Source organism: Salmo trutta, chromosome 4, assembly GCF_901001165.1.
Source record: "Salmo trutta chromosome 4, fSalTru1.1, whole genome shotgun sequence".
Classification (NCBI taxonomy): domain Eukaryota; kingdom Metazoa; phylum Chordata; class Actinopteri; order Salmoniformes; family Salmonidae; genus Salmo; species Salmo trutta.
Window position 1 is genome coordinate 12,423,222 of NC_042960.1, and position 14,130 is coordinate 12,437,351.

A 14,130-nucleotide genomic window follows, 5' to 3' on the forward strand; every position below is an offset into this window, starting at 1 on the left:
TCAGTGTTGCTTCCTAAGTGGACAGTCTGATTTCACAGTGTGATTGACTTGGAGTTACATTGTGTTGTTTAAGTGTTCCCTTTATTAAGTGTTCCCTTTATTTTATATATATATACTGTTGAAGTCGGACGTTTACATACACTTAGGTTGGAGTCATTAAAACTCATTTTTCAACCACTCCACAAATTTCTTGTAAACAAACTATAGCTTTGGCAAGTCGGTTAGACATCTACTTTGTGCATGACACAAGTAATTTTTCCAACAATTGTTTACGGCACGATTATTTCACTGTATCACAATTCCAGTGGGTCAGAAGTTTACATTCACTAAGTTAACTGTGCCTTTAAACAGCTTGGAAAATTGCAGAAAATTATTTCATGGCTTTAGAAGCTTCTGATAGGCTAATTGACATCATTTGAGTCATTTAGAGGTGTACCTGTGGATGTATTTCAAGGCCTACCTTCAAACTCAGTGCCTCTGCTTGACATCATGGGAAAATCAAAAGAAATCAGCCAAGACCTCAGAAAAAAAATTGTAGACCTCCACAAGTCTGGTTCATCCTTGGGAGCAATTTCCAAACGTCTGAAGGTACCACGTTCATCTGTACAAACAATAGAACGCGAGTAAAACACCATGGGACCATGCAGCCGTCATACCGCTCAGGAAGGAGACGCGCTCTGTCTCCTAGAGATGAATGTACTTTGGTGCGAAAAGCGCAAATCAATCCCAGAACAACAGCAAAGGACCTTGTGAAGATGCTGGAGGAAACAGGTACTAAATTATCTATATCCACAGTAAAACAAGTCCTATATCGACATAGCCTGAAAGGCCGCTCAGCAAGGAAGAAGCCATTGCTCCAAAACCGCCATAAAAAAGCCAGAATACGGTTTGCAACTGCACACGGGGACAAAGATCGTACTTTTTGGAGAAATGTCCTCTGGTCTGATGAAACAGAAATAGAAGTGTTTGGCCATAATGACCATCGTTATGTTTGGAGGAAAAAGGGGGAGGCTTGCAAGCTGAAGAACACCATCCCAACCGTGAAGCACGGGGGTGGCAGCATCATGTTGAGGGGGTGCTTTGCTGCAGGAGGGACTGGTGGACTTCACAAAATAGATGGCATCATGAGGTAGGAAAATGATGTGGATATATTGAAGCAACATCTCAAGACATCAGTTGGGAAGTTAAAGCTTGGTCGCAAATGGGTCTTCCAAATGGACAATGACCCCAAGCATATTTCCAAAGTTGTGGCAAAATGGCTTAAGGACAGCACAAAGCCCTGACCTCAATCCTATAGAAGAGATTCCCATCTCCCTCACTAGCTTTAAGCACCAGCTGTCAGAGCAGCTCACAGATCACTGCACCTGTACATAGCCCATCTGTATACAGCCCATCCCCATACTGTATTTATTTATTTATTCTGCTCCTTTTGCACCCCAGTATCTCTACTTGCACATTCCATCTTTTGCACATCTACCATTCCAGTGTTTAATTGCCATAATGTAATTACTTTGCCACCATGGCCTATTTATTGCCTTAATTCCCTTATTTTACCTAATTTGCACTCACTGTATACAGACGTTTTTTTCTTTCTTTTTCTTTTTTTCTTCTGTATTAGTGACTGTATGTTTTGTTCATTCCATGTGTAACTCTGTGTTGTATGTGTCTAACTGCTATGCTTTATCTTGGCCAGGTCACAGTTGTAAATGAGAACTTGTTCTCAACTAGCCTACCTGGTTAAATAAAGTTGAAATAAAATAAATAAATAAATAGAAATTGTGTGGGCAGAACTGAAAAAGCGTGTGCGAGCAAGGAGGCCTACAAACCTGACTCAGTTACACCAGCTCTGTCAGGAGGAATGGGCCAAAATTCACCCAACTTACCGTGGGAAGCTTGTGGAAGGCTACCCAAAACGTTTGACCCAAGTTAAACAATTTAAAGGCAATGCTACCAAATACTAATTGAGTGCATGTAAACTTCTGACCCACTGGGAATGTGATGAAAGAAATAAAAGCTGAAATAAATCATTCTCTCGACTATTAATCTGACATTCCACATTCTTAAAATAAAGTGGTGATCCTAACTGACCTAAGACAGGGAATTTCTACAAGGATTAAATGTCAGGAATTGTGAAAAACTGAGTTTAAATGTATTTGGCTAAGGTATATGTAAACTTCAGACTTCAACTGTATATATAAACATTTTTACTTAGACACCCGCGACCCATTCCAAACCTTCCTGCAACCCACCAGTTGAGAATTGCTAAGCTAAATAATGGTTCTCAGATATCCCCTGTGTACATCTCAAGCCACACTGCTACAATTTTTCCACGTTGTGGACACTCCTATGTCTGATAAGGCTACTCAGGAAGGAGAAGCTCTTGTAACATCGTTTGCACTTGAAGGGCCTCTCCTTGGTGTGAACGGTCTGGTGCCTCTTCACATAGTTCGCCTCAGTGAAGCGCTTCCCACACGTGGGGCAGGTGTATGGCTTGTCGGCATCCGTCCTAATGCTCGGCCTCCCACGTTGTGACCCAGTGACACCAGAGGTAGAAGCAGGAGCCACCACCCTCAGGTGGTTAGTATTTGAGCTCCCTCCTTGACCTCTAGCCATTGTTTGGGTGTGGTTGGGATTGTGTGCTGTGTTATAGGATAAGTACCTCTTGTGGTGAACGCCCATCCTGACCTTGTCTGTATTGGTGGGGTAACCATGAGGTAACTGAGGAAGGCTAGACCCAGGCCCAGGCTTTCTATGAACCCAGTCACTAAGCATTAGACAAGATCCTGAAGGAGAAGACAGACTTCCTGTTAGACTCCCACCAGGGGGGTCTCCCACCACTCTCTGTGAAGGCTGAAGCCCAGGGTGGTCTCCCACCACTCTCTGTGAAGGCTGAAGCCCAGGGTGACCTGCTCTGTTCATCATGGATACTGTGGTGTTTGTATCATAGGAACAGGAGGGTCTATCTCCATCAGCCCCAGGCCCTGCTCCATCCCTGCAATGAGACTGTGAAGAGAAGGGCCTCATTTGCTGACTGCATCCCTGACTGGAGCCTCCGTCTCTCTGATGACCACCAGGACTAAGGTTGTTCAGTCCACCTGTCCACTGGTTGTGTTCTGTGTGGTGGTGGGGTCTCTGTCCTTCGCGGTTGGGTCCTGGTTCTGACTCGCGAAGGAAGAGCGACGGCTCCTGATCCAGTGTCCTGATCCGGGGCCAGGGTTTGTGACCAGCCGCTTCAGAGGTCCAGTCTCTCCCGCCAGCAACACCAGATATCAGCAGGTCCTCATGGACTGCAGACTGTAAATACAAATTGATACATTTTTATATAAGAAACACTTTGCTGTACACACAGAAACATGACATTATAAAATGCTCACCACAGTCAACTACCTAACGATATGGAGCCATTGGAGTTTATTATTTAAAAGAAAATCCCTATGTGTTGATTCAAGAATGAAGTATGTTTTGGTTCGACTGAGATATAGGAAACTAAGTCCCTGCAATGATACAAAGATAACCAAGTCAGTCAGCACAGATTAAATTTTGTATTTGATTTCAACAAGATGGTCATACACTCACATACTGTAGGTCCGTCCACATGGGACAGTGACGTTTTCAACGAAAATCACAGAAGTGTGGTACTGAAGCAATCTTTCCCATTGAAAGCATTTCAGCCAAGCCTGAATTCAAGCAATAACGACACAGATCGTTAAAAATATATATATAACTAGATTATAGCTTCATAGATTTCACCTGGATTCACCTGGTCTGTTTGTCATGGAAAGAGCAGGTGTTCATAATGTTTTGTTGTAGTTGTCACTTTATCAGTGAAGCATTTTTACAAACACCATCACCATATCATCTACTCTTCATACTCATTCTTTCCTCAGTTCACCTCATCCAGTTCCCTACTACATCCAAAACCAACAGAATTAACTGCAAACTAACTAGTACTACATTACTTGTCACTATAATCTATACATGGGCCATGTACACTTTCTGCTGGTGTATCCTGAGTTTGATCCTCTCTGAGAACATCTTCCCGTAGTGTGCACAGGCAATAGCCACTATCCCGTATGGATCTTCAGATGGTGCTGGTGGGAGAACCTCTTCTCACATTGGGGGCAGCTGTAGGGTTTAACCCGTGTGGACCCTCTGGTGCCTCTTCAGGCTGGACGAGAGGTAGAACTGGCCCAGCACAGGTTGCATCCTCTGGTGGATCTCCACCTGTTAAGGGAAACTTAAGGCTTTCCTACAAAACGAACCCTGCCACCATTCTTATTCCCACTGTATCTGCTGATAGCGTTACAACTACTGTCCTTTGTAGCCATTTAATGTTGAGGCACTGACATTGTGTGAGGCCTGGTTTAACATTAATATTTGTCTTGTCGCAGGGTTCCTGTTCCAGTTGATAGATCCTATAGAAGGCTTGCCCGGCTTCCCAGACTCCTTGCTCCGGCCAAACGCTATGCCAAGCCCACGGACATACAGTTGAAGTCGGAAGTTTACATACACTTAGGTTAGAGTCATTAAAACTTGTTTTTCAACCACTCCACAAATTTCTTGTGAACAAACTATAGTTTTGGCAAGTCGGTTAGGACATCTACTTTGTGCATGACACAAGTAATTTTTCCAACAGTTGTTTACAGACAGATTATTTCACTTATAATTCCCCGTATCACAATTCCAGTGGGTCAGAAGTTTACATACACTAAGTTGACTGTGCCTTTAAACAGCTTGGAATATTCCAGAAAATTATGTCATGGCTTTAGAAACTTCTAATAGGCTAATTGATATCATTTGAGTCAATTGGAGGGTTATCTGTGGATGTATTTCAAGGCCTACCTTCAAACTCAGTGCATCTTTGCTTGACATCATGGGAAAACCAAAAGAAATCAGTCTGTCTCCTAGAGATGAACGTACTTTGGTGCGAAAATTATGTGGATATATTGAAGCAACATTTCAAGACATCAGTCGGGAAGTTAAAGCTTGGTCGCAAATGGGTCTTCCAAATGGACAATGACCCCAAGCATACTTCCAAAGTTGTGGCAAAATGGCTTAAGGACAACAAAGTCAAGGTATTGGAGTGGCCATCACAAAGCCCTGACCTCAATCCTATAGAAAATGTGTGGGCAGAACTGAAAAAGCGTGTGTGAACAAGGAGGCCTACAAACCTGATTCAGTTACACCAGCTCTGTCAGGAGGAATGGGCCAAAATTCACCCAACTTATTGTGGGAAGCTTGTGGAAGGCTACCCAAAACGTTTGACCCAAGTTAAACAATTTAAAGGCAATGCTACCAAATACTAATTGAGTGTATGTAAACTTCTGACCCACTGGGAATGTGATGAAAGAAATAAAAGCTGAAAGAAATCTCTCTCTACTATTATTCTGACATTTCACATTTTTAAAATAAAGTGGTGATCCTAACTGACCTAAGACAGTGCATTTTTACAAGGATTAAATGCCAGGAATTGCGGAAAACTGAGTTTAAATATATTTGGCTAAGGTGTATGTGAACTGTAATTTTCAACTGTAATTTTCTTCTCCGCAATGAGTTTAGATCTTCACCATTGCGAACACATTTGGGGCCGACTGATTGGTCCAGAAACCGATGGGTTGGGCCAGAGCCAGAACACACGTGGGTAAAGCGGAGGTTTGAAAATTCGTCATTGGCTTTGATACTCTAAACCCCAAACTTCAACTAAATCTGCGGAGAAGTCTGTCCTTAATAACGCGCTGCTCTGCCTTCTTAACAACACTATCAACAAGGCAGGTTCTACAGGCCCTATTTTTTTCGCACCTGGACTCCTTTCCAGGTGCCACAAATACGGACTTAGGAAAATTACAATTGGCTCAGAACTGGGCAGCACGGCTTCTTCTTGACAAAATTAGTGCTAATATTGAGTTTTTGAATTGCTCAGAATGCACCGTGCGGGCATCTCCTCAAAAGTATATTTGCCGTTGCCAATGTTAGACTCCACTCTGAGGCACATCAATCTGCAGGTTGAACATGGTGAGATTGATACTGCAGGTTGTTTAGGCGATTTTACAGCTAAATAGCTATGTCACATGCTGATATTATATTTGGTATTATTGTTTGTAGCTATGTTTGCTAGCTAGCTAGCCAGCCAGCCAATAGAAAGAGCATTGCATTGTGTAGCCAACTTGAGCTTCAACAGATTTCCACAACGATTTCCTTCATAAATTCAAATACTCTGATTGGTTAGAGACGATACAATCGCTGATGACTTTGTTTTGTACAACACCCCTCGTCACCACAAACGACTTCAATGATGGCAGTCTCAGAGTAAAGTGTGTGGCGAATGACAAAGAAGCTAAATAATTTGGTGTGAGTCATCAGGCTAATCGAAGGCAGGCTAAAGGCAATACCTGTTCGGGGGTTAACCTGATGCGCCATCAGTCTCTGTGAATCACAACTATAGGAGCATCACTAGCCGTGTCTGTTCTTTCCCACCGCATACGGACACCCCGTCCCCGTAGACCAAATATACACCTCGCCCTGGTCTCAGCCAGTCTGTTGTCATGGAGATGTTGTTTTCTGGTTCGACTGTCTGTTTCTGGTTGTGGTTAATAGTGTTGTTGCCAAGCCCAGAGCTGAGGACACTTTCCCATCCACTGACCTCCACTATGTCGCCTCTGGTCCTGGCCTGCTCGGTGATGTCGTCCACAGGAACCTTGGCTGCAACAGTCTGGGTCTGGGAATCCAAGATGGCCGCCCAGTCTCCTCTGTTAGCTTCCAGCCAACCACCTGCAGGAAGAGGTTACATGGCAGAAAACTCAACATATGGAGTTTGAGTCAATTACCTGGTCAAGTTCAAACATTATGTTTGTTTTAGTAGATAAACACAAGTTGTATTTATTTCATTTTATGCAGGTGCATCTCTATTCCTATTGATGTATATATACACATAGTATATATATGTTCTCTATGTATTTCTCCCTTACCTTCATCCCAGATCTTTAGTCCACTCTCTGGTCTGTTCTCTATTGTCTCCTCTTTGACCAGCTGCAGATCAGGCATCCCATCCTCTTTGTCTACTGACTGTAAGAAATAGAGGGAGAGGACCAAGAAATCTGATATGATTGGATTGGGCAATGAGGGATTGCCATGGATACTATGCAAACATTGTCATTGATTTGATTACTAAGCTAGTTAGCACTGGCTCGTGAAATTCCCTCTAACTTCCTGGATATTGGATGCAGAGACGTAAAAATGGTATCCACCAGTTCATCTGACTTATCCCTTTAATGGTTTGATAATTCAAAGGCATGATCCCAGACTAAATTAATCAAGACCTGGGCCCGTATCCACGAAGTGTCTTGGTGTAGGAGTGCTGATATAGGATCTGTCCATACAATCATATTTATTATGAACAGCGATCAGCATTCCTACTCTGAGATACTCTCAGTAGAAGTGCTGATTGAGGATCAGTTCTTATTCATTACGATCTAGAAAGGCAAAACTGATCCTAGATCAGCACTCCTACTCTGAGAGGCTTTGTGGATACAGGCCCTGACCTAATACCATTCAGACATTAGTTCACAGTGGGCTCACCTCAGTGAGACTGTGTGTGGTCCTGTTCTGCTCAACTGGTTCCTCTGTGGGTTCAGGAGGTGTAGTCTGGTTGTCCTCCATGACCATGGTCCCCTCAGGGTTCCCCAGACCCTCCTCACAGCCCTCCTCCTTCACCAGCAGCCCCTCTGGACCCTCCTCCTCCTGGAAGAGAGAGGTGATACAGACCATAGACATATTCTCCCTCAGGTACGTACACACAGATAAACACACTTTCAACATGGAGTGTTTACCCATCCCCACTACACTTGAGTCCTATACTATAGTTACAGAATTACTTCATTGTTGTTAAACCCATCATGGTGGACATAAATATGTTGTTGTGGGTAAATAAGTTAGCTATCATAAGTCAAGTCATACAACCCTGACTAAACTATTTTGAAGTGTACAGTAGGTGTTTCTTTGTGTGTGGGTATGTGTAGGTATATTTAGTAAGTGTATATTGGTTATAAAGCGCTGTTGTGTGTATGAATAGTGTGAGATCAGATCTGATGTACAGTTCATTTGGACCCCTTGACTTTTTCCACATTTTGTTATGTTACTTAATTGATTAAATCATTATTTCCCTTTCAATCTACACATAATACCCCATAATGACAAAGCAAAAACAGGTTTTGACATTTTTTCTAATTTATTAAACATAAAAAATATATTACATTTACATAAGGATTCAGACCCTTTACTCAGTACTTTGTTGAAGCACCTTTGGCAGCCTCGAGACTTCTTGGGTATGACTCTACAAGCTTGGCACACCTGTATTTGGGGAGTTTCTCCCATTCTTCTCTGCAGATCCTCTCAAGCTCTGTCAGGTTGGATGGGGAGCATCGCTGCACAGCTATTTTCAGGCCTCTCCAGAGATGTTAGATCGGATTGAAGTCTGGGCTCTGGCTGGACCACTCAAGGACATTCGGAGACTTGTCCTGAAGCCACTCCCGTGTTGTCTTGACTGTGTGCTTCAGGTCATTGTCCTGTTGGAAGGTGAACCTTCGCCCCAGTCTAAGGTCCGGAGCGCCCTGGAGCAGGTTTTCATCAAGGATCTCTTTACTTTGCTCCGTTCATCTTTCCCTCGATCCTGACTAGTCTTCCAGTCCCTGCCGCCGAAAAACATCCCCACAGCATGATGCTGCCACCACCATGCATCACTGTTGGGATGGTGCCAGGTTTCCTCCAAACTTGATGCTTGGCATTCAGGCCAAGAGCTCAATATTGGTTTCATCAGACCAAAGAACCTTGTTTCTCATGGTCTGAGAGTTCTTTATGTGCATTTTGGCAAACTCCAAGCGGGCTGTCATGTGCCTTTTACTGAGGAGTGGCTTCCGTCTGGCCACTCTACCATAAAGGCATGATTGGTGGAGCACTGCAGAGATGGTTGTCCTTCTGGAAGGTTCTCCCATCTCCACAGAGCAACTCTGGAGCTCTGTCAGAGTGACCATCAGGTTTTTGGTCACCTCCCTGACCAAGGCCCTTCTCCCTCGATTGCTCAGTTTGGCCAGGTGGCCAGCTGTAAGAAGAGTCTTGGTGGTTCCAAACTTCTTCAATTTAAAATGGAGGCCACTGTGTTCTTGGGGACCTTCAATGCTGCAGAAATGTTTTGGTACCCTTCCCCAGATCTGTGCCTCGACACAATCCTGTCTCTGAGCTTTACGGACAATTCCTTCAACCTCATGACATGGTTTTGCTCTGACATGCACTGTCAAATGTGGGACCTTATATAGACAGGTGTGTGCCTTTCCAAATCATGTCCAATCAATTTAATTTACCACAGGTAGACTCCAATTAAGTTGTTGAAACATCTCAAGGATGACCAATGGAAACAGGATGCACCTGAGCTCAATTTCGAGTCTCATAGCAAAGGGTCTGAATACTTATGTAAATGTGGTATTCTTTTTATTTTTTTCTAAAAACATGTTTTCGCTTTGTCCTTATGGGGTATTGTGTGTAGATTGAGGGGAAAGAATAATTTAATACATTTTAGAATAGGGCTGTAAAGTAACAAATGTGGAAATAGTCAAGGGGTCTGAATACTTTCTGAAAGCACAGTATATTAAAGGAAATGTCAATGAAAGTCAGAATGAAAGGTCCCATTTTGTGTTTATTAAACAAACATGTTTTAAATACACCATATGAAAACCACACATACAAATGACTCAACTAAAAATCAGCATGAACTTGATAAACTGCATACATTTTCTCATTAAAAAGAGTATTTGGGAAAAAACTAAGTAGTTGAATGGAAGTAATGAAATAGTCATTTCTGAACATCAAATAGCCTACACAGTACAAACACAATATGTAACAGACTTTTTCAGCCTCACACATTTCCATATTTCACACAATGTCTGGATGCAATATTCTACCCAGGAATATTCAACACTGAAATCTGTTACTCTCATTATTACAAATGCATCTGTGGGTCTTTTCTGCAGATGAAAAAAAAGAATTTTCTTTGTTTTTAATGCAGGGTTTGATTTAAACGTCAGAAGCTATGTTATAAAGTGGAATGTTTTTTCTGCTGGTGTATACTGAGGTAGCTCCTTTCTGAGAACCTCTACCAGCAGTGCGTTCAGACAAACGGCCTCTCTCCCGTGTGGACCTTCAAGTGCATCTTCAAATGGTGGTGGCGGGAGAACCTCTTCTCACACTGGGGGCAGCTGTAAGGTTTCTCCCCGGTGTGGACCCTCTGATGCCTCTTCAGGTCACCAGCTTGGGTGAAGCGCATGTGACACTGGGTACAGCTGTAGGGTTTCTCCCCCGTGTGGACCCTCTGGTGGATCTCCACCTTCTGGGAGCAGCTGAATCCTTTGCTACAGAACATGCAGAGGAACCGTTTTTCTTTACTACCGCCTGATATTGCTCCCCCTCCCCGAGACTGGGCTCTAGCCCTGTCATTTGAGTTCAATGCCTGATCGAAAAGGACACGGCCGTGTGAATCGGAAGGTGCCATTGACGTAGACACTGGATCGCGATCCCTGAACACGTGTAAAGGGGAGTGAGTCGTAACATATGTATTTGTCTCTAAGCTTTCCCTGTAGTCTAAGAAGTCACTGGTGTTGCCCTGTGAGTGTCCTTCCCCTAAGTGAGTCTCGTCTACATTCCATGGCAGAGGTGTGTCGCCCTCCACTTTCACCTCATCCACGACTATAACCCCCTCTTTCTTATATAGGCACCCTTCAGAGTACACACTACTACTATACCGGTTCCATTCCCCTCTAGACAGATCAGTGTGTCTCTCTAAACACAAGGGCATGTTGCCAGGGTCCATCTCTGTAGTGTAAGAACAAGACGGATCATCATCACCACCAGTGTCTAACATGTCATCATCCCCACAGGAATGAACAGGCCTCTGACTCTGGTGAAATACCGGTAAGTACTCTGAGCCGGGAGCAGGAGGACAGCCCAGTGGCCCCTGCCCCAGTCTCTCTGGGTCTGATATTTGTTCAGATCCTGTGTCTAAGAGCCTGTGTGTTACAGTTAAAGTCTTGGGGTCTGTCTCTGAATTGAGGATGGCGTCCGGCCTTCCACTGACCTCCATGATGCTGCGTTGGGTCCTGGGCTGGGATGCGGCGACAGTGGTGGTGGGGTCCTCTGTGGCTTCATAGGGCGCTCCAGCTGCTCCAGTCTGGATGTCTCTGCTGTGCCGTGGGTTCTCCTCTCCTTCAGATCTCTCCTGCTTGACCCCAGGGCCTGCAGCCTCTGCAGACTGACAAAAAGAGAGGAGGTTATTACCAGTACATGAGTGGAATTGGATAACAATGCCGTAGGAAAGTCTCCCCTATGGCAGATAAATTTGGATGTACATGTAAGCAAGTGAATAGCTGAGGGAAGCCTTTCTGAAACTTGTCACATTTGATGTACTGTGATTTTAATGTAACCCTATTGCACTTACCTCTATTACAATAACGTGCTGGGTTGAGGTTCCACTCCCTTCATCTACAGCTATGGGTTCGTCATTTCTCCATGTATTGTGGCCCGCTGGCTTCACAAAGTTCCTGTGGCTTCCAGTGAGATGTCCTTCACCTGCGAGAGTGATTGGGTGAAAAGAGGTAGTTAGGTTAGGTGCTGTCAATGCTCAACGATATATTGACCATTGTACACTATTGAGTTTTGACGCAGTCTAGAATTGGCAAGGATGTAAGTAACACTTCTCATAACTTCTTGCAAGATAACTAAGTAATCTGGGGAATTATTGCATACTATCCAAACACGTGGTCAGAAGGGAACGGGGCAAAATGTACCTCTTGCCATTCCTCTGTATCGGTCGACGATCTTGACACTACTGGGACGACTGGCAAGGACGCGCTCTCGTATTGTCTTCTCTGCGCGCTCCCGTGTCACCTTCAGTTCAAGTAGCTGTAGTTTCCTCCGCAAACCCCTGATTTCTTTCTGGCTTTGAGAAATTTCCAAACGAAACACTGCATAGTCATCGTCTACGAGTTTACAGATCTCTGCCACGGCTGCATTCGCTAGCATCTCCATGATGGAGGCTATTTGAGTGTGAAAAACCATACAGTTAGCCATTGTTAATAGCTAGTTAGCGTCACCTAGATAACCTCTATCAACCAAGTCCTATCTCCAACGCGAATTAAAGACTACTTGGGGTAAGTATATGATGCTTAGCAGTTAAATTAGTCATTTTTTGTTCCATTAGGTTAATAAATGTCTAAATAGTAACAATAAAAACGCTAACGTGAAAATTGTTCTCGGTCACTGTTTACTTCCTTTTTAGACTGAAGAGAAAGGATTTCATTGGTTGGCGTCATGGGGCGTGATTAAATGGAACAAGGAGCGCTCTGAGCTGCTCTTTGAAATGCTATTGCTTGCTGCATTACAAATTCATCAAAACAATTCACAGCCATAGTGTGTCCACCACTGAAATATACATAAATACAAATTAACAATCACAACTTTTCATGATCAGTATCCGTGACACTCAGAGCAGACTTGTTTAGAAAGAACAGGGTGTTATCTATAATATATATCTATATATACACAGTACCAGTCAAAAGTTTGGACACACCTACTCATTCTGTTTTTCTTTATTTTTACTATTTTCTATATTGTAGAATAATAGTGAACACATAAAAACTATGAAATAACACATATGGAATCACGTAGTAACCAAAAAAGTGTTACGCAAATCAAAATATATTTGATATTCTTCAAAGTGGCCACCCTTTGCCTTGATGACAGCTTTGCACACTCTTGGCATTCTCTCAACCAGCTTCATGAGGAATGTTTTTCCAACAGTGTTGAAGGAGTTCCCATATATGCTGAGCACTGCTTTTCCTTCACTCTGTGGTCCAACTCATCACAAACCATCTCAAGAGCAAACTATGTTACAAGAGCTTCTCCTTCCAGAGTAGCCTTATCAGACATAGGAGTGTCCACAACGGGGAGAAACGTAGCAGTGGGGCTTGAGATGTACATGGGATATTTAGGGACCATTCTTTAGCTGACATTTATTATAGTTTTCATGTTCAGTGTCTTGGGGTAAAAAGAGTAATTAACCACATACCCCTCATTAACCCTTTTGTTAACTTGTCATTTGAAACAGGCTTGTGTAAATCTGTTTTTAGAGAGACAGTAAATCTTGCCTAGAACAAGGACAGTTGAATATTTACCTGACTGACTAGATGGAATAGTCATTTTATTATGCTCTACTCTATTCTTGCTAACATGCTGTTCTTTCAAAACAAGTCTGCTCACTGCTTAAAAGATACTGATCATAGGAGATTTGATGTGTAATGTAATAAGCAGTACCGTATTTCACAAAACAGCTTGCATACTTTTTTTTATTTAACCACACCCTTTGAGCTATGATGCCAACCAATAAGATCCTTTCTTTTCAGTGTAAACGGAAGTGTCTGGGTCCCAGGTAGCCAAAAGGACTTTAAAAACAAGATGTAATTGATATTCATGCTCCACGAGGTGAGGCCAAAGGTAAGATTAGAGCAATTATGATAGATATGTGGTAGAAGAGGTGGGACTCAGAACCCAAGGGCATTTATATGCCAGCCATAGAAAGGTCGGTGGACCAAGATTCAAATTAAGAAGGAAGAGGTGGTGTTTGCGTTTAGGACATTGTACATTGAACTCGTCCTTATATTTGGTTGGCAAGCATGCAAATGGTTTGTGTACAGAGTGTATGGGTGATGAAACAGTGATGCATGTGTTGATGTAAGTACAGGGCTCTTTAAATTTTCTTAGTAATACAGGATTAGATAGGAGGGTTTATTTTAATGTTTGTTTATTTATTTAGTCTATTCATTTAGCTGTGATTGACTACACACTCCAGTACAGTACGTGGCGGAATGCAACTAACGTTTGAGGACCACCATAATATTATAGAAGAAGAAGTAAACGGAAGTCAACAGTGGTCAAAAACAAATTTCACGTTAGTGTTTTTAATTGTGTAGACGTTTTATTAACACCATATAACTCAATATGACTAATTGAACTACACCGCATTACACACATGCATCAGGTAGTGTTTAATTTGCGTTGGAGACTGTACTTGGTTGATTTATGTTATCTAGG

At 42.9% G+C, this 14,130-nt stretch overlaps 2 protein-coding genes and 1 pseudogene across 2 annotated transcripts; 1 reads left to right on the top strand and 2 right to left on the bottom strand.

Annotated features, from left to right (window-relative positions):
• Positions 1-2,127: 2,127 nt before the first annotated feature.
• On the bottom strand, positions 2,128-7,611 carry LOC115191330 (zinc finger protein 329-like). The gene is made up of 4 exons (XM_029749208.1): positions 7,576-7,611; positions 6,966-7,062; positions 6,641-6,768; positions 2,128-3,294 (listed from the first exon to the last, which is right to left on the bottom strand). Exons 2-4 carry the CDS (start codon positions 7,039-7,041, stop codon positions 2,317-2,319), a joined length of 1,182 nt encoding a protein of 393 aa, XP_029605068.1. The 5' UTR covers positions 7,042-7,062; positions 7,576-7,611; the 3' UTR covers positions 2,128-2,316.
• A 2,054-nt stretch (positions 7,612-9,665) lies between these two features.
• LOC115191310 (zinc finger protein 806) lies at positions 9,666-12,434 on the bottom strand. The gene is made up of 3 exons (XM_029749183.1): positions 11,829-12,434; positions 11,480-11,610; positions 9,666-11,293 (listed from the first exon to the last, which is right to left on the bottom strand). The coding sequence occupies exons 1-3, from the start codon at positions 12,109-12,111 to the stop codon at positions 10,157-10,159; spliced, it is 1,551 nt and encodes a 516-aa protein (XP_029605043.1). The 5' UTR covers positions 12,112-12,434; the 3' UTR covers positions 9,666-10,156.
• Positions 12,435-12,876: 442 nt separating this feature from the next.
• LOC115191125 (uncharacterized) overlaps positions 12,877-14,130 on the top strand; it is a 30,349-nt pseudogene continuing 29,095 nt past the window's right edge.